Raw genomic sequence first — 21,573 nt, forward strand, 5'->3', positions numbered from 1 at the left:
CTGTCGCATAATTACTAGAACTTTTACTCATAACATTTTTACTTTCCACTCTAATAGCAATAACCAAGTTCTGGAAGTACCAAGCCCTTTTCATACAGTTGAAAGCTGTTCGTGTTAGCGGACCATCGCAGACGCAACGCGTGTCGCGTCATAGAGAAAAGCCGGTATAGTACTTTATACTATTTCGAATATCAAACGGAGCATTTCATAAGAATATAAACATTTAGTTTTAGTTTTAATCTACGACTATATTGGAAGTGAAGTGATTTATGAAATTTTCATGCATTTCAACAATGCGGTGAGTAGTTTTTTCTAATTTAAAATAACATTGATACCAAGTATAACACTAATAAATTTCATAATTATTATCCAGAATATTATTGAAAAGTTGAAATTTTTAAAAGTTTATTCGCATCGAAAATTAAGTGAAGGTTAAGTTTGCGGAAAATGATAACAGAAATAAAAAGGTAAGTATATGAAGCACAATTTTATTTCAAATTAAACTTTTTGAAAATATTTATATTTTATATTTTATTGATTTGTGTTATATTTTTTTAATCATAATATGATTCTAAAGAATTCACTCATTTGATAAATCAGCCTTATATCTCAAGCAATGTTACAGCTCTTATTTCGCACGCCTGTAAAGGTTACAATTATTTCATACCTTGCAATTATCTCTACATCATACATTAAACCATAGTATAAATGATTAAACTAAGGTGTCAACGATCGACAAGCACGAGACGCTTCCGACTTGCGTTTGCACATGCCGACAGACAAATATCATAAAATAGTGACGAGATATGCTTTGTTAACTGGGCACAATTATTTGCGAAATGATTCGTCAGTTCATAAATACGTTACGTATATTTGATGGGTGCTATATTTAGCACAATAATTGAGCTACGTTTTTGTATAATGATATTAAATAGTTAAGGATGCTTGTCTCTACAAAATATTTTAAGTAACGATATGGCTTTTGCCTTTATTAGGTACAATATCGTTAGGTACATTAATAACGAAAACATACGTTTTATAAGAAATATTTTGAGTGTCATTTTTATTTTATTTGATTAGAATTTGAAGAAGTTGTTTTATATCTATACATAGATATAATAAATCTATAGAAGGGTCATTTCTGTACATTGAAAATATTGAAAAAATAAATAGCAGGGGGTGTTACTGGATCGATACCAAACCCAAATATGTGATTAAAAAAATTTTTGTCTGTCTGTCTGTCTGTCTGTCTGTCTGTATGTGAAGACATCACGTGAAAACTACTGGTTCGATTTCGATGAAACTTGGTATAATTATACCTTATTATCCTTGGCGTAAAATAGGATACTTTTTATCCTGGAAAAATACGTAGAAAAAAAATTAATCTTAATTTTTCAGTTTTATCCATAGACGTTGTTCTGTAGAACCGCGAACACGTTGCGTAATATTATAGGCCTAGCCGTATTTGGGTCCAATAGATATTTATAAGATGTCATTGTCAGAGTTACTCAAAATGGAGAAATAAACCATCCACGCGAAGACCGACATCCGCGCGGACGGAGTCGCGGGCGGAAGCTAGTTGTACATATTAATAAAAAGTTGCGTACTTACATTAGATGAGAGAGTCATTTCAATCATGTACGTACGTTTCTACTTAATTCCTATGCATACTTTGGTCTAAACTGTAAAAAATAGAGAGCTTTTTATTTTAATTTAAATTGATTAACTTATCGGAAAAGGTTAATCATTTTCACTTTATATTTACAATATACATGTCAGTGTTTGTATAGGTATGCAAGAATATATTTACGTTATGTACCAAGAAATCTTTGTTTATACACGAGTGTATCAGACATTTTTTTATTCAGCGCAATCTTTTTTAAATCTGAGTCAAGAGATTACAACAAAAAAGTTAAATTATTAAGTTAAATATATACATTTTATCGACTACGCGACGTGATCAACAAAGCTAGGATCTCTTGAGGCATTTTCCTGAAAAGAAAAGGAAAAAGACGTTTTGATTTGCGATGATGACCCATTGCTACCCATTGTTATTGCTAAAATAAATCCAACTCAACTCAACTTGCTAAAATCAACTGTGCAATCGTTAGAAAGTTTTACTCATAGGGTATAATAATATATAATAATGTCATTCTCTTTCTAGTATACTTACCTAATCGATTAGTAAAAACTACATCTTTAGACCAAGAAGGAAGCTAAGTGCTAACCCAAAGGTTCGCATCAAAGTAAACTAGATGTATTAAAGTACTATAAATCCTATACAATTTTATTTGACTTGTCCTCAAGAATTATTAAGTAAATTCCTTACTGACTTAGAATCACACGCACAAAGACAATTCTATAAATAGACTGTAACCATAGAGTCGATAAATTATAGATTAAAATAATCGCATAGCGAAGAGCGTCACTAATACAGTGGTTTGGTCAGGAAGCGAACCTGACACCGGCGAGCTAATGGCACGCTGTGACCACGTTGCTCGCATCACTGCTCTTATTGCTTGCAATTTTAAGTATTTGCTATTCATGTCTGACCTAAAATACCCGTGTTTCCCACACACACACGTAATCGATTCAGAACAAGCTATAAATTTTAAATTGAAAGGACTTTTAAGAATGTCCTAACGATTATAAAAAGGAGTTCTGTCAATTTTGTGTTTATGTTTAATTCGTTTAAAACATCTGCGTCTGTTAACTTTTTAAATGACAACCGTTTTTTAGCCAGTGATCTATCAGTAAACATAATATATTATAGAGTTGCTACAACTATACTTTTTAACTTTTTTTCCAAAACTGTAAAAAAATATCGATGATTTTATAAAAAATAAAGAGCTTTCGCATTGAAGTTTGATATTCGATTAGCTAAAAGTAGTATACATAGATACACAGTATGGAATTACACAGTACGAGCTTAATCAATCGTGTTATCGGGTATTCAGTGTGAACCGGCCCATGAGCAGCTGATGCGGTCTACTCAATGTTTTATTGACGTTGTACATGTATAGAGCTGTTACAACCAGCAGCTTAGAAACTTGTTTATTGTTAACTTGAATTTTTTCTCTATGTTTTTCTGTACGTCTTTTATAATTTATCGGAAACGTGCGAAATTATATTATTTTACACGTTAACACAATATTTTTATTGTTTTCAGTAAAATTGTTTTCAGATTTATTCGTGAATATTATCTCTTGATTTTTTTAATTGATTGCTTTCATAGAATTTTATGTTGTTGCTATGAGCTATGCACATTGATAACGTATACCTAGAAGAGTAGTTTAAGTAGTTGTATTTATTCCGAAAATAACAAAAATGTATAAATTCAGCATAAAACGGCACATGCTCGTCTATCGTATTACAATTCTATAAATATGTAACGACTCCAGTCAGGTCACACTATCCTCAGCTGTGCTGGACAAGTTGTAAAATTTGATTTATTTATTGGAAAGCATAACATACGTAACGACTGGTTGAATTTTGATAAAACCTTAATTTTTTTACCATGTCTAAATCATTTACATGGGGATGACAAAATGTACTCAACTTTCTATGACAGTCGATAAACTTTATTGTTGTGAACTGGAAATACCCCCTTTTATTGTAGTAGGGAGGAAAAGATCCCTGTCTGTTTCAATTTTAATATTTTTGGACTTTTGGAACAAACCTGTTTAAAAAAAGGACAAAACAAATTCAATAATTTGATAATGAAGCGTACAATTTTCAGTCAGGGAAGTAGAAAATTGATAACTGAACATTAAAGTAAGAAAAAATGTGACAAGGTTTGATAAAGTGTGACGAATCCAGTGTAGAGCCGAGCGCGTCGGCACTCATCACTCCGAGATAACATCAAGCGCCGCGCAGGCGCATGTTTTGTTCCGTAATTGATTTATCTATGTGCAGTTTATTGATTACTTTTTGCTAGTCCTCAATCAACTGACTGTGTATAACGGGCTTAAATATTGTAATGTTTTCCGGGGTTTAATAATAATGCGGCAGCTTTGTTGCGATGGTTTAACCTTTTTATTGTAATAAGCAATTCACGTTTTTCATACATTCTATAATGTTATCGCCTGTTGGCTATGGACACAATGAAAAACTTATCAAATGTACAATATTTCTAAACGATCAGTGAAAACATATATCTTATTTTGAGATACATTTTTATTAGCAGTATATATCCACACAATTAATTATCTAACCATGTTTTGGTGATATATATTAATATAAAAATATATAACAATAGATTTGTAGGTAATTAGGTAAGAAGAACGGAATTCGAAGAACAAGGTTAGAACTAACATTGTATTATTGTTATGGAATAAGCTATAAATATAGTTTCGTGAACTAAACATTATTTTCTTGGAAAATCTAGGAATTATAAATGTAAACTTATAGTATATACAGATTCCTGCATCTCTTTTTACTTTCATAGGAAAGAAAAGAAACACATTTTTTAGAATCCATTAGATGGTACCCATATGGTACCATTTTATCGGATGTCACGTGAGTGTTAGAAAGCTTTTTACAATAGATATTAGCTAATTGTTATATTGACATACGATATTGATAAGAACTTATTTCGTCTCAAACTTTGAGTAGAATTTTATAGTTGAAATGTTTCTTCTAAAAAGCGATATAAGAAACATAAACACATCAACGATAGAATGAATGAATGCTTATTAAATTTTAAAGAAATAAACCCTATTTTTGTGTATACTTTCCACAACAAAACTGCAGTAAGCACTGCCATACATTATCACTGCTGTCAAGACGGAAGTTAAGAAAACAAACTACAGTATTAAGTTACTCTAAACTACATTATCTCCACTGTCAATAATTATTTTGTAGTCGTAAAGTGAAGCACTGTTAAATATAACTACTTTCAAACGATTTTATCATATCGTGATTATGAGATTTTAATGGTTTATAATTGATGGGTATTCCTGTTGCGATAATCCCATTGGACGGAAATAGAATGGTGTCACTTTTGTATCTCAATATAGACATGACACTTTGGCGTTTATACAATGTATTTGAAGCATCAACATTCGAACAATTTTACGATACCATCTGTCGAATTAATACCCGATAGGAGGTAATTACTTTGAGATATTTATTAAGTATTTTTTTTTAAACAAATGAATGGAATAGATTTTATAATAACTTAATACTTATGTTTAAAAACATTTTATCATTCTAGAATAGAAATGGATTTTGATTCAAAAACAGAATGTTGTCATTTTCTCCCAAATATAATTAAGTAGAAATCATAATTTTTTATTACGCTGAAAAGTTTTGGACAACTGAAACGTGGTCGGCCTTTTTGTTTATATTATGTAGTGCAGTCATGGCTCGACCTAAGAAAATAGCATGTTTTATCTCTTCTTCAGTTCTTTCAAGATGTCAATATAGGTAGTAGTTATACTTGATACTTTCTAGCTTTCTATTATAATATATTTATGGAGAACTTCATATCAAAATGCCACCCAGTTGTAAAATACCAGAGCACTTCATTAAACTTGTACAGTAGGGTGTCGTTGACCTCCTGAAATCACGGGTCTCAAGCGGTTATATAATTACGTCCAATAGTACCGATCGTTGTCGCCTGTTGACCTGTCAACTCTCAAGTAGTCTTGTCTATTTGTTTAGTACACACTTCAATTTGCTTATGTTTTGTTTTCAAAAGCCAACCATTATAGGAACTATTCCTATTGTGTGTTTACTGTTTACCCAAGGTACTGAAATTTACCTCATAAACGTTTGGTTGTGAAGGCAAAATACATAATATAATAGTTGAAAATGTTTTTCTCGATGATAAAGATTTGCTTCAAAGTACTTACCTACAATATACGGCATACCTACAAGTCACGATAATTGAGTTATAATGTGTACTTTATATCAAATTTCATGGTCAAGGAGTATTTTAAGAAAAATAAATGTATAGCTTAAAACTTGAACTGTAATGCTTTTATTTCATCATTAAAATATACTCCTTATTTTAGGGTTACTAGTCCAGCTCTCGCATTGGCGCTTGTAAGACTATCTTATAAACGATCCGAAGCATGTTCAGTTATTTATATTTACCATTTTGCATGCTATTTAGTTTATATCATCATTGAATACAAAGTTATTACTAACCGGACTTATCTTGTATGGTTAACGGTTCTGAGGACATTCACTCTACTACAATTTCCTACAGGAGGTGCTTACCTGCACTTCAGTTAATGTGATATTGGTTTCGATACACCCACTTAATGTAGCTAATATCTGATAGTTTATAGGAATTATGGTGGAGAGATTAACAAATTCATATTACGGAACCAATTGCAAAAGCTATTGGCGCTAGATGTAAAGGAATTTAATGTTTCACTGCCACCCCTTAATAACAGAAGCCATTTTCAACGTACAATACTTTGATGAAGGATTGAAATCTACATGGGCTAAATGGTTAATTTCTTGTGTTCTTATTCATCATATAATTTCCTGTCCTGAATATAATAATACTTATTTCTAATAGTTTTTCCCTTCAGGAGTTTGTCTCGTCCACTTTCGATACTTCTCTTTTCGAAAGCGAATGTATTTCCGAAGGGTATTTTAGTTTTACAACATGGCTAAGTAACGTATCAGCTCTCGCCGACGTAGCCATGGTAACCGCATGTCATCTAACTGACTCTAAACCTTCTGACACGTTCCCTTTTCGCGGTTTTAGGTAAAAGTAAACCACAAGTGGACGCTGATGTCATTTAGCAATTTACTTGTGTATTTAGTATCAAATTACATGCGCTTTCTAATTTTATGTTGGATACACGTATCAAAATTGTAAAACGTGTGGTAACATGAGATTTATAGGCGAAGTTATGGTTATAGCTTAATTTTAATAATTTATAGAAACACCTGAAGAACGGATAGTGGAAAATCTTTATGTAAGAAAATCTTATAATTTACATTAATATAGGTAGATGACGCCGCTAAGAAGGATCTTTTTTTATCTGGAAATGTATTAATTATTTCAACAAGTACTCTAAATAACTACCAACACCTTAAATGTAACTTACTTTCAAAATATTTTATATTTTGCAATCTTATCATTGTCGAAGTGAAAACCGTATAGCAAGTTAAATTTTCTAATAGGGGTATCGAATTGTCTATAAGTTTCACGAAGTAAATTACCTAATGTCTGAAGGGTCAAATAGAGGAAGAATCATATGTAGGTTAGTATATCGAAGCCGTGTATTCGGTCAAAGGTTGGTGCCCTTCTATGAAATTTGCTAACAGGCGATAATTAGACTCTAACACACACGGCTCATGTTTCTAATTCGGGTTCAGTTTGTACAAGCGATTAGAACACACCATGGTTGTCATGGCTTCACGTAAGGAAAGAAATGAGAATTAAGCCCATTGTAATTTTTAAAAATCTTGAAAAGTCGAATGTTACAAGCAAACTCTAAATGAAGGTAAACTTTGTAAAGCAACTTTCGTGTGCTTATGTTAATCTAAACACAAACGTGGATTTGAATAAGTAAATTTAATTCATTGTAGACCTTTCGTATGTCAAAATGTTAAATAGTCTATTGTGTGGTTTTATACACCGTTGAAAGTACTTTACCTTAGTAAAGGTAAACTTACCATGGCTATAAGCGGTAGTACGATTGTTCGAACGAAAACTTTCTCTTAGAATTCGAAACATAACAAATAAAACTTCGTCCTTTTTATTTACAATAATATGTACTCCATTGAAGTACCTATTCTAACGTTAATTAGAACAACAAATATGCTCGAACGAATGCTGAGAACGACAACTCTCTCCCTAATTGTTCGTATTAAAAATTTTAATTCAAAGTTGGTTCAATTAAACGAACCAATGATTGAGCTATTGTGCTATTGAAAAACTTTTTTTGTTTAGAGCACTATGGTACTATTGTATTATTTGAATGCTTAATGAGATTAATATGTTACATGTTGATTAACTCACAAGATTGTGATGTAAGCAAAAATAAAGAAGTTGTAGTGATGCTCTTCTTTGTTTACTTCTTATCTTTATTTTATAGCTATTTACTCTCATTTATTATGTCGTTTGATAGTAATTGCCTTTTCAACTTGATTTTTCTTCTGGTAGGACAATTATTGATTGGAATACTTTTATTAATAGTTACCGAGAAATATGTCTAGAAATGTTACGGCATCGTACATTAATCTAGAGTTTTAACAGTTTTACTAGTTCAGTCTTTTTAGTTATTACATATAACAACAAGTAAGTACACACTACTCACATAGGTAAATAAAGAGGCCTAATCTTAAGAGTTCAAAGCAGACAAAAATTGTCTTAAACTGACTTAAAAAAGTCAGTGCCAAAAATCAGCAAGAATAAACGAAATAAGGACGAACACAAGTACAAACTCTACTTAGTATATTGCCCAATATGGTTATGAATTCAAACACATAATTCATTTAATCACGAAAGATTAAATAACGTTAATGTTACTATCGACACTATTTGTATCAAAACTAATGGAATAAAGTGAAATGGGTCATGTTTTTGGATAATAAAAGTTTATCAAGCGGCAATGCATGGATTCAGACCACCTATAGTGACGGTGAAAGGCTTGTTAAAACAGTTCAATTGGGAAGTTTTATGTTTCTCTAAATGAACTTAATGGAATGTTCTCGACAAAATTGTGGGGATTGTTTTGATTAGATTTTATTGGATTTGATTTCAATACGTCTACCGATTGCTGTTTTGTTTTATTGTAGGATGTTATTGAAAAGCAAGTTTGAGTCGGGATGTGCATAATATAGTTTCTTCTGTGTGAGTAATGCTTTACATTTTATAATTATTATTGATCATGATTATTCCGGTTTTTCTTTTTGTTTTACTTGAATTTTGCCCACTGTTATAGGAAGGACGAAATATAAAAATTCCAACTCCCTATTAAAAACATTACAATCTATCTTCCTGGAAATTGAACTAATAAATCTATTTAAATAGCATTTAATCGATGCTGCTAACAGATCGCCGATAGCAGCGATGTTTCAATTTCATTAGGCTCCAGTGGTGTTAATCTCGGGATAGATAAAATACCGGCAATCATAGATATCATCTAGGAATCATTATATGGAAGTATCCATAGAGAAGTGTTTACCGCCCAGTCGGTAAAGGGCTTCACACCTACGCGGCCGGCTGTTGGTTTTTTTATTTATTCTTTATAGTATCGAATATTTTTGTAGTTTTAACTAGTGTATTTAGTTGTCTTTTTTACATAGATAGTTTGTACTTACCAAAGTTTTATATATCGGGTTTTTCGTCATCATTAAATTTATAATTTTATTTTAATATTGATTGTTTATTCAATGATTGACTCGAAACATCGTAATATAAAATTGATTATTATTTGCCAATGCATATAATTTTGCTCATTGCATCCAGGGCATAGTGCAAACCTTTTTTATAAAAAAAATATCATAAAAGCTTTTAAGAAAGCTATCATGTAGGTATGTATATTTAAACTTTTAAAATAAGACAGTGAAGACAAAAATCAAAAGGCAATAGGTAGTCAGAATAGGAATATGCTAACATTTGCCAAACGAATGTAGGTAGTCATGCTATCAAATTACTATTCCGCATAGCATGCAAATAGTTAATAATAATCCCTCTGCAATTAAATCAGTCCACTTTCCTTCTAAAATAATAGAGTGCGTTGACTTTTCTATCATAGTTTAATGTTTAATCAGCCGATAAGGCTATCTAGTTTAGCACAGTGACACAGTGAGGGATTTCGTAATAGTTTTGTAATGCATCCGAATATTTACCTTGTATGTTTGTTCTGTGATAAAGTCGTGACCGCGGACAAATGATGTTTGAAAAAGCTGTTATAAAGTTTACGTGGTATGTAATTGCTACTTTGTGCCTTGTGATTTCTGAATCGTATTGTGTAGAGGCAAACATTTATTCATGAACTTGTGTGTATTGTATGTTTGTAACTTGTATTTCATATTTCATAAATATCGGGTAAAGTTAGACTTGAGCGGTAAATAGATTAAGGGCCGATTTTTCAATCCCGAGATAAACAGTCTAATAACTACCCGTCGAATAGATTTATTCAATTATTTATCTAACTCATAACGGCTCGCCTATTTTTCAATTTGATTTATTTGATGAACAACTATCTGACCAAATATTTCCATATTGGCAGCTCTGCTCTCGGAGTGGCGAAACAAACATATTAAATTAGTCAGGTTAGAGCGGGATAGAGTCAACTATTGCAATTTGTCAACAACCGTCATTATGACTCACGTCAGGAGTGCATTTTGCATTTTTTTAAGTTTGTCTTGTCTTCTATGATTGTTGATTGTTGTTTTGATTCAAGTAAAGAGTTTGGTTAAATTTGTGTTTCAATTTATATATTTTACGATGGAAACGACATACATAATAGGTAGCGTTCGGCAAATTTTTAATGGCATGGTCATCAGTACTATCAAAAACATCAATTTCAATATGATTTTAATTGATAATAATTATATAGAAAGAGGTTTAATTGTTAATAATTCTACTCTCTATGTTATGACATACGAAAATATCCCAAATTTGACACGTCAGTTGTCAACTCAAACGCCTAACCGTCGAATAGCGCGCTATCTGGCCGTTGGAGCGGCAAATAGATTTATTCCTCAAATAACGTAGTTATTCGATAGATACGTCCTATTCGTCTATTGAAAAATTGAATATTTTGTTAACTGAAGAATAAAGTCTATCTAGCTGTTTATCTGGGCATTGAAAAATCGGCCCTCAATGACATGTTTTATTTAATTTTGTTTTAAATCAATAAATATCCTACGCAGTGCACTTATTTAGCACTGATATTATACCTACAGTGGAATAGTCAATTTTACTTGGTTTAGCCTTATTTTCCTACACATACAAAATCAAACATATTTATGAGCCTTTTTTATTAATTTATTATTATAGAGATGTAGATAAGTATTGCTTGTTTAAGAAATCACACATTGCGTTTATCTCATGTTTTATCTCTGTATAATAAAAATGGTGGTCATAATTGTTGTAGAATCGTCTAATAAACATGTTTAGAAGAACAGTGTTAGATTTATGTTACATATAAAGTGTTTCTCACGGTGCATTGTTATCTTATAACATCCTTTATCGGAAGTTAACAATGTTTATCTCTCAATAATTAGTGTTCGATTGACCATTTCCTTTGTTTCTGTACCAATGTGTTTTAAAAATGTGATATTTTAATGTACGACTATAAAAGTCAACCCCTTCATCTAAATTGAATGAAATATTTTTCAAAAAATTTCCCACTATATGACCAACATTTCCGAGGAACAGGCGCTTACTATTTTGACATAATCTTGTAGGATGTAGGGTGGTCACGGAAATATACGAAGTATATAATATATTTCCATGAGGGTGGTACTTATATTTCATTTAAATTGACGTTTCAAAGTTAAAATTAAGTTTGAAACGTTAAATTCCAGGTTGCCTGGAAGAGATCGCTGCTTTAGCGATAAGGCCGCCTTTTTGTACGTGTTTGTTTGTATGTGTTTTTTTGTGTTGTTTCCTTTGGTGCAAATAAAGTATTTTCATTCATTCATTCAAAATTAAGTAATCTGTGGTTGAGATAACTCAGAAAATTTAGCTGTTATTTACAATTATTTACAAATGAACAATACTCAGACTTGTGAGGACATAATATTGTTTTAGATGGAAATATAAATAGTTTATTAACAAAAATGTTAATTTGTTACAGGTCGTAAAACACCAATTGAGAGGACAATCATGATCAATCGCGGTGTGACGTGAGCAGTGGATAAAAATGTTTTCATGTGATTCCTTTGATATATTTATATTGGACACTTGTATTAGATTAGTTTGTGGACAGTAGCGTGCTATGATGGACAATAATAATTCGTGAATGTGAATGAACTTTTTGAAATGGCTCGTGCGAAACCTTGGAGTGAAAAACCCTTTTGGTGAGTGAGATGCAACTTACAATTTTATCTCGATTTTTGTCATTTTTATAAGACACAATCAATAATTATATTAGACTTTAATTCAAAAATCTAGATTCTAATCTGATATGAAACCTACACAACAATTTTTCCTAAGTTTTCAAGATTGTGACTTACCTAATATAATTATACGTAGTATACGACAAAAGTAAGATAATAACTTATAAGTACGTATATTGCGTATAAGTTATTATCTTACTTTTGTCGAATTTTTTATTATAATTTTGAACTAGTCTAATTTTTAAGTCCTTATAAACAGTGCATCTGCTATGTTCCAAAATATACATATAAATAAAAGCTCTCTATCCAGCAATAAATTGGAAATCAAGCAAATCTTTCCAACTTCACTTTTCAATTTGTATTGGAAACGGCTGTCGGTGGCTGTCTGTAACCTCCGCGGCTGTTGCCGTCATATCCAAGTGTTTATACAGGCTGTTGAGATAACTACAGTTCCTTTAAAAACATCACTGACATCGAGTGCTTCCTATAAACTGCCGTATAACGATCTCTTGATGATGTAGTTTCTGTTTCTTTTTCTGGATAAACAAAACGTACTCATATCGCCTACCAATCTATTTACATACTATATTACAATTTTGGGGCAGCTACGAACTGTGAGCAGGTGAACAAGATCTTATCCTTAACTTGTCCTTAATTCGATATACGTGTTAAAAGTTTAAAAGTTACACAAACTTATAAAAATGTAAAATGAATTATATATTATGACTAAAGGTTTTCTAATTTAATATCAGAAAACTTCGTAGGTAGTGTTAGTGTAGAAATTTTGTTGACCTTTTCACGGTAGAGAACGTATATTACGTTGATAATGCAATATAAAATATATTAAAAGTAAGTTACGTACCTATAATATATTTTTATGACATGTGGGTGCCAGTATAAAGTTTCTATTTTCTATTTCCGTTGTATTGAATAGACTAGCGAAAAAATTATAAAGTTTATATATTATATACGTAAACCGTAGAAAGTTGTTATGACTGAAATATTATATAAATAAAGCTTATTTGTGACTTTACATTCAATCAAAGTTTAAAAGCACAAATAGCACCGCTACGTACATATTTACCCATAACAAATGTTTTTATAGGATTAAACGGTAAACTTTTTATCGCTACTCGAGACTCCTTGGAGAGTAAAAGTAAATAAAATTATACGGTCCATTCAAGGTAGAGCACGTGCTTATGCAGGACTAAAAAATACTTTTTCACACGGCCTATATTGTAACGCGTATTCTTAGATAAATATATGTATGTATAAAAAACAATGTTATGATGATTTAAATTATCTGTGTAGTCCTCTAATAAATATTTCAGTTTTATTTAGACATTGATGGTCGAATTAGGATATCCTTAATGAACATAGTATGACACTAGAACTACAAGTTATTACGACATATAAAAATTATAACGTAATATCTATACCAAATTACCAACTTACCACATTTCAACCCAATTTATGTTCATGTAATTACATACCATGCACTTGACATCTATACTTAAAAGTCATCAGGAAAAAATGTATATAATTTACATTAATAAACAATTTACATTCTTACCGTCATTAGTAAAGAAATTATTAACTCCCGGCTTCTACTCAAATTGCCAGGAAGCCAGAAGACCCATGGTAATGATTTTATTTTATGCATACTTTACTGCAATATTGCATCTGTCATGGTTGTTACGAACGGTATCTTGGCTTCGCAGTCGTTAGTACCTCGCCAACTGCAGGAATGTTGGATTGTTACTATTTATATGTACAATATATCAATGTACCTATTTATAAGTCTGTGTGTATACCTACGCAATACGTATAGCTTTTAAAGTTTTCTTCATTTACTATATGATACCGATTTGCTTTCGGTACTCGAATAATTTCTGGGATACCTACCATATAAATTATCTTTAAAAGTTTTGTAAGTAGCAAGTTGTTAAAATCACTCCTACAGAATTCAACAGATTGATTAAGCAGTTTAAATATTATATTCTGATAACGATATACTTAGATTGTTATATAGAAGTATTATGTAAAAAAGAAACATAACTTTTTATTTTACTACGTGAAACTGTCAAAATACCTTAACTGCTTACACACATTCATATATCAAACAAACAAGATGACCATAAAATTTGATTTCTACATTTTAGCGAATCGAAGTCATGAGAATCTCGGCAATAAAGATAGCATTAATGTGTCCAAATTAAACAGGCAAGGGAACATAAAAATAACTGCTATCGGCACTTAATAAACCACTTAAGACATTAAGGCGTTGTACACATTCGTCAGATCGTTTTAATGCTTGAGCAGTGCGTAGAAAATGTATCGGTGCTGCTACAAACACCTAATGGAGATGTCGGATTGTGCAATGGGCTTAAATGTGTAGGCGCAACTTAATCAGGGCTGCCAACTGGTGTAATAATATGAGAGAAAAATTATACCTACGGGTATAAATACAACTTAATGTCTTCATCTATTCAATGAGTCTATGTTTACTACCAACCACACAACATTCACGTTTTTCATTGAATAATTATAGCCCATATAAGTATCAATATAGAAGTGAACTTCTACCATTCAACTTACGGCTTGTACATGCTCACAGTACATAATATCTCTTCTAAATACATTGACATGTCGTATAAAATTTTTCACTTTACTATAGAAGAACATTTGATTCATCACTTTTCAAAATGGAAATTCACCAAAAATCAGATAAACCTACCCAGATAATTTGTAATATTTCCACTTATAAAACGTAAAATTGATTTCACTAGCACTAGTAATCATAAATTAATTAGCCACTAGCAGCCCTGTATTTACACAGTTACCTTACCAGCAATGCGAGTAAATTGAAAAGACAAAGTGATTCCGCGTTATGTTCCGTCACCCACGGGTTCATCCGTCCAGTCTTGTTTGGACGTAAACAATGTGTTCTGTTACCATATATTTTAGTTAATGGGAATAATGTTTTGCTTCAAACATTTCAAAAGAAGTTTGAATGAAAGAAAGTTGTAGGTATATTCCTCTTCTGAATGAAAGAGATTAGATTTGTATGTATTTTGGCCTGTGTGAATATGGATTCACTTGGATTTTTTTTAATTTATTGAATTGTTGGTTTATTATAAAATCTTGAAAGAGATAACGTTGTTACTTGTTGCAAAGTTTTGCTACGTCGCGGTCGTGTAAATGTAATGTATATTTTATTATGCTATTAATTGATAAACATTGTTGCTTTCAACCGGCTTTACCGCAGCACTCCGCAATTCAATAAAACTGAATAAATGGCAATTAATACTGCATCATTAATGAGGAACATTATTTTCCTTTGAATTAGTTTCTAAACATTTTAAATTTTACTGTAATTGAATTCGAGAATATCAATGGAGTAAGCCATAAAATACAAATTAGTTAAGTAAATCACGATATGGTAGAAAATTCATTATTCACATTTTTAAAACACATAAAACTACACATTTCACAGGGCAAAGAACTCTTGAGAACGAAACGGAGCAATCGCTTGAATTTAAACGAAATAAAGACATTTGTTCAGGTACGAGTATGTAAGGTATTCATTTCCATTGCTTCGAATGCGCCATTGCTCATTACCGTGAACATTGAGATTATCCCATAAACACGGAACGTTTGGCCACATGAATGATACCTCAATGGTTGTTAGTGCTCATTACCCGGCCGTGAGAGCGGTAAATTGTATGCACTAACAAATTGTTTGTGGACCCACGATGTACGAGCCCACGGTTTTCACTAAGGAGATAATTTCGAAATAGATCACGTATCCTTTGTTAGCGTTGAGAGTAAATTGAGTAATTTGTTACTCGCTCCGGAAGAATTTGTTTTGGTGCAATTTGCTACGTAATTTCATAGGTTTTAATAGTCTGTTGGAGCATTATTAGCTCTTTGTTATAAATCCACGTTTCACTTGATAGTTGTTAATAATAAATTAATTGCATATTTCATTTTGATATAATATTTATCTACGATTAATTTAAATTGATTGTAAATACCTATGCCTTATTTTATTTGAGCAAACCTTTCATCTACACATACTGTTGAAAAATGAAAATATTAATCAAAGAATTTTAAATGTTGTACCTATGTTTTAAAAGGATTTCTTTTATTTTCCAGGGTTGCAGCAGTAATACAATTTGCATTACTAACAACGGCTTCCAATTTAACTGAGACCACGCAACCGCAGGTAAATTATTCAATGATTTACATTTATAAACACTATTTACATGCTATTAAAATTTAAAAACGAACCAAGAATAAGGATAAACTTTTTGTCAAAAATATAGGTATATAGAATAGCTTGAGTTTTGTTTCGTATAAAAAATAGTAACTTGAAACGCTTAAAAATATTTAAATTCGTCTTTTGTTTTCTTCCACTAAGACCAAGTTCTTATCGTCTTCTTGTTTTTACCGGCAATACTCATTCAATGAAGATAAATAATAATTTACGTTTCAGGTTCCAAAAAGATCAGAGACTAGTCTATATGCGTGGAGTACCTGGGGTAGTTGGAGTGCGTGTTCTAGAACTTGCGGTGGAGGCGTCTCCTACCAGGAGAGACAGTGTTTACTGAGGTAAAGGATTTTGTATACTTAGGAGAAAATCTGTTGTGTGGTACATTTGGGAATACCTATAGACTAAACAGAATGAATGCATAGTGAATGTGGACTATTTTGTTAAAATTGTTAAAAACATGTGGCTAAATTAATCTGTAAGACGAGTGTAAATAGTTATATTTTATTTTATACTATATTTATATAAATTAATAATTCTGGTTATACATGCCCCCTAAGCAGTTGTAGTGCAATTATGTATAACACATATTAGGTATACCCATTCAGACCCACAAAATTATTTTAATTCAACATTATAACGTCGGTTATGAAGTAAATAAAAAGAAAATAACATAAAATCCTCATTGCGTAAACCACTTATCATTCTCGTTTATTACGGTGATAGGCTATAACTAAATCTTATAACACGTATTAAACCCGCCGACAAACCCTTCGGGCTATACAAAAGAGGAAAAAAATAAACACCAGCTATTAAGGTAATTCGTTTTACGCTATCTGTACGCTAACTATCTTTTATAATCTATATTAGATCCATTAAAAACAATGTTAACTTTATGTCGCAATCAAATCCACTTATTTTACTGCCAAAAGATTTGTTTAACCTGTAATCTTAATGGTATAACCACAGATCAAAGAAACTAAAGGGAGATATGGTTAGGGGGCGGGGCCGGTGTCGCAGCAATATGCCCAAAAAAAGAACACATGCTGTTTGTTCCATTCAGTTGACGTTCGACCGTCGGCCGGGTATTATTTGACAATGCCGTGTTGTTCCGTTAAAGTTTGTAAAAACCGAAGTGAAACCAGCAACTTTAAGTCAAATGGAATCACATACCATCGGTAAGTACTGAAAATTATACGATTTTCTTACTAAAATTTCAAAAACAATATTACGTAGAGTGATTTCTTGTCTTCATTATGTGACAGTAAAACAGTCACAATAATTTATGTAAATAGTTTACAATGCTTCTTCTGTACGTGACTCTATTCAAACGCGAAGTTCGAATACCGCAATGTATAATGAACATAATAAAGCTAACAAAACGTTCGATCGTGTAGTACAGGCCGCTGCTCGCGGTCGTTAGTTGAGGATGCGCGTCGAGTGTGTCCATGTCGATAAGATTCGGATTTTTTATCGTATTATGTATTATTTTACTACCTTATTTTTATATCATAATGTATTACTATTAGCTTAATATCTGATTGTATTATTATTATTTGATAGGTACTCGAGCAATAATTTTATAGTAATTATTATACATGGATTAAAAAAAGAAGTCACTTATTTCATACTTATATTACTTTACAATAAGTCAATAGGCAATGCTTTATGTACTTCATCACCATGAATGCTACCATCAAGGTGTCCATTTCTATTTTCTACGTAGTTACTGTATTGCCTATAAATTGTTTTAATTTTAACGTTTCTCATTTTATCGACAAGCAATCCCTATCGTAAACGCATATCTTGCGGCTGTGTGGTGCTGTATACGTACGTCACTTACAATCTAGTGTGCGAACGAATAGTCGCTCTCAAATTTTTGTGTGATGACACGCACACAACGCGAAGTATTGTTTTTATTTTGTTTACTGTTGTGTGCGTAAATTTGTTATGAGACACAGGTTTCGTACTCAGCGCAAGCGATTGGCATCTCTCTAGATCTCTATGGGTATAACGAATAAAATAGTAATCTGCCGGATAACACTATCTTTTTCGACAAATGTATAGGTACACGAATTGGGGTTTTAATGAGTGAGATAAAATTAATGAAAACATAGGGATAATCACCTATATTTGTAATATATTAAATATATACAAAGTACCTATTCACTGCATAACGATGGTTTACCATGTAAAAATGCTTTGTTTAAAAATGCCTAATCAAAAGAAGACTTAAGTCATATAAATGTTATGATGCATATATAATACTATTAATACATATATAATACTATTAATTGTATTTACGAAGAGAATTGATGGAGGCAATAATAATTTGATGCTAGTTAAAAAAAGGTACTTAGTAAATGTTTGGGACCAATCACGGATAAATAGTTAATAATAAGGCAAAGAATTGAAAGAATTTTATAGTGAATAATAAATCCGCCAGCCAAACTTAAATCTCCGCTTAAATTTTCTACAGTAAAGTAATGCAATTTCGCCCAGTGGGCAATCAGCGCAGGTCACAGGTTAAATGAACAGGTAATGGAATCCCCGTAGCGAGCGTAACTAGCCGTTGTTAGCCCTGATTGACATGCATCACCTTTATATACTTTAATGAGCATGCGATTATACTGTTTTTTATTTTATTAGTTAAACATAGAAGGTGAGAATTTTGCACGTTCTGTCGGCTGAATATTCAGGTTAAAGATACATGCTAATAATACGGAGTAATTTAAAGTTATTTAATAATTCGAACTTCGAAGGATTGTATTAAAATAAACATCCATACTAATATTATAAATGCGAAAGTAACTCTGTCTGTCTGTCTGTTATTCAATCACGCCTACTGAACCAATTTGCATGAAATTTGGTATAGAGATATTTTGATACCCGAGAAAGGACATAGGATAGGTTTTATCCCGGAAATCCTACGGGAACGGGTTTTTCTTTGAAAACGCGGGCGAAGCCGCGGGCGGAAAGCTATTAGATACGTTTATAAGTAAATACAGCTTTTTTTTTAAAGTTACAAAGCCTATTTTTTTAAACATAATTAATTCTTAATAGAAAAGCTTTTTCAGATGATGTGCACACTAAATTCTGTTGGTTCGTGTAAGTAAATAATAACGTCTAATATAGCGTCAATTGTCATCATTACTCTATTGATAACACTGTTAAAATTTAAATTATAACTTCAAAAATATAATGCTTTAATTACCTATACAAATAGTATAAAAATGTTTAAAACGGTCATAATATGTTAGGTCCCCGTCCACATCAATATTAGGCACTGTACACTTAAAATTAAATCTTCATGTTTATAGAACCGGTCCCATTTAAAACCTATATAGAATAAGCCGAAGTATCCATTGTTATACTTCCGCAGGGAATCAAACCGACAAAACAATGGCCCACTATTATCTATTCGCAAAACATACAATATCGGTTATTGTTAATATCCGCGAGAAAGTATCCATTTTATTTACCTTTGTGGCAGGTTTAAAGGCGTTTGTATTGTAATTCTGACGTTTCGCACCTTTGAGACCGCGGCATATAATTTCAACCCTGTATGCTATTATTTGACAGAATATAAATTCGCAAGTTTATCTCAAGACAGCTCCTACAAGGTTCTTTACTATATTCTGTGTATTTTGAATATTACATGTCTTTTGATTTCCATAATTTTTTGGCCGTTCTTTAAAATCATTATTTAAATGTTGGTATATAGATTGAATAGATTAGCAAATATAATGCTACTTTATACGCGACTGGTTATCACGCGTGTGAAGCCGCGGGCTCAAGCTATTATAATAATCAGGGACTTAATTTTATATAATTGATAGAAATATGTGAAATTACTGATAATATTATGACAGAAACCCTTCTTGGCAAATGTCATTTAACAGTGAAATTCCTACCAAATGAGGGTTGTTCATAAGAGACATTAGGAGTTGTGGTAGTCATGTTTTTTTTGCTAATCGTTCCTAATAGAATGCTTAATAACATATCATAAATATATAACCAAATAAATATTATTCCAATTTCATCCAAGTCTGAGATAAAACAGCAATACTATGGATATAAAATACCGTTACATTGTAAGTAGGTTATTTAAATGCAGTCACTCTTAATTAAGATAGGAATGACGCCTGCATTTGATTGATGATCTAATAACCTCGTGATAATTAATTTTGTTAGTATAGAGTATGTCTGACTATTGAATTTTTATAAATTATCAGAGGATCTTGAGCTTTTACTCCTTAGAAATAAATACCTACTATAATTTTCTTGGAATGTCTTTTATTTGATCTTATAACCTCTATATATAAATTCTGTTTAATATAATAAAAACAAAACGATAAATAGATCTTACAAATTTGAATTAAATGTACCATCTATATTACCACATGAGGTTAATTTTATGAAAGGTTCAATACAGCCTATAAAACGAGAATGTGCTGTTATCATAATGTACTTATAATATATTCAATATTATAAGATACCAGTAATTACTTCTCGTTAATTATAACACGAGATAAATTATATTATGTACATGGGGTTATAAATTCTTTCATTAACGACATTCTACTCCAGTATCCTGCTGATAGGACACTCTGTAGACAAATTAGACCCGAAGTCATTTGTCATATCGTGCGTTCTTCTTATTGGAATAAATTATTACTGGACATTAGTGGCGTAATTTGAATAAAAAATATTATTGCCTTAATTTATTTATCTTTTTTCTGAGGTGATCAAATTTTTGTGATAAAAGTAGTCGAGTAGCGCATTATTGTCAGGAAATGTTATGTAATTTTTTTATTCACTTGTTGCGATGCTTGACAATGACGGATGCAACCAAAATAATGGGGTACATTCAAAGTTATTTTTTATAGTGTACATAAATTAAGGTAACTAAATAAATTTGAATAATTATAATATGAAGAACATAAATTTATATTGATGTAGTTACGTATTATTTATTTTTTTTCAATTGATAAAAGATCGTACACCAAACCAGCAAAGATCGTCTGACAATTTAAAAAAGAAAACTCTAACATGATTACTTACACCGCTAATAACAATGAATACCGATAGAACCTTACTAATACGATAAAATAAAACAAGGAGATACATTTTTTATTTGTGCCGTTGATTTAATTAAGAAGGCTTTTAACTCGCCGGTGCGTTTTGTTTCGTCTTCAGAGTAAATTATCATACGCCTATAATTACAAGGATTTATTGGGGTATAGATCAATTAAACC

The 21,573-nt window shown here is 31.4% G+C and overlaps 1 protein-coding gene across 3 annotated transcripts in view; it reads left to right on the forward strand.

The window, feature by feature from the left end:
* Positions 1–21,573, forward strand: part of LOC149481653 (ADAMTS-like protein 4) — a 49,305-nt gene continuing 27,732 nt past the window's right edge. Inside the window, exons 1-4 of one of the 3 annotated variants that reach the window (XM_089705220.1) lie at positions 1–298; positions 11,781–12,003; positions 16,201–16,270; positions 16,541–16,656. In XM_089705220.1, coding sequence (XP_089561346.1) covers positions 11,966–12,003; positions 16,201–16,270; positions 16,541–16,656 — 224 coding nt within the window. In that variant the 5' untranslated portion in view covers positions 1–298; positions 11,781–11,965. The remainder of the gene's footprint in view (positions 299–11,780; positions 12,004–16,200; positions 16,271–16,540; positions 16,657–21,573) is intronic. The other 2 variants (XM_089705218.1, XM_089705219.1) reach the window with 2 other exon arrangements.

This window comes from Colias philodice, chromosome 16 (assembly GCF_061535455.1).
Source record: "Colias philodice isolate Cphi_HAF_F1 chromosome 16, ilColPhil1 Martin Lab GWU primary, whole genome shotgun sequence".
NCBI classification, from domain to species: Eukaryota; Metazoa; Arthropoda; class Insecta; order Lepidoptera; family Pieridae; genus Colias; species Colias philodice.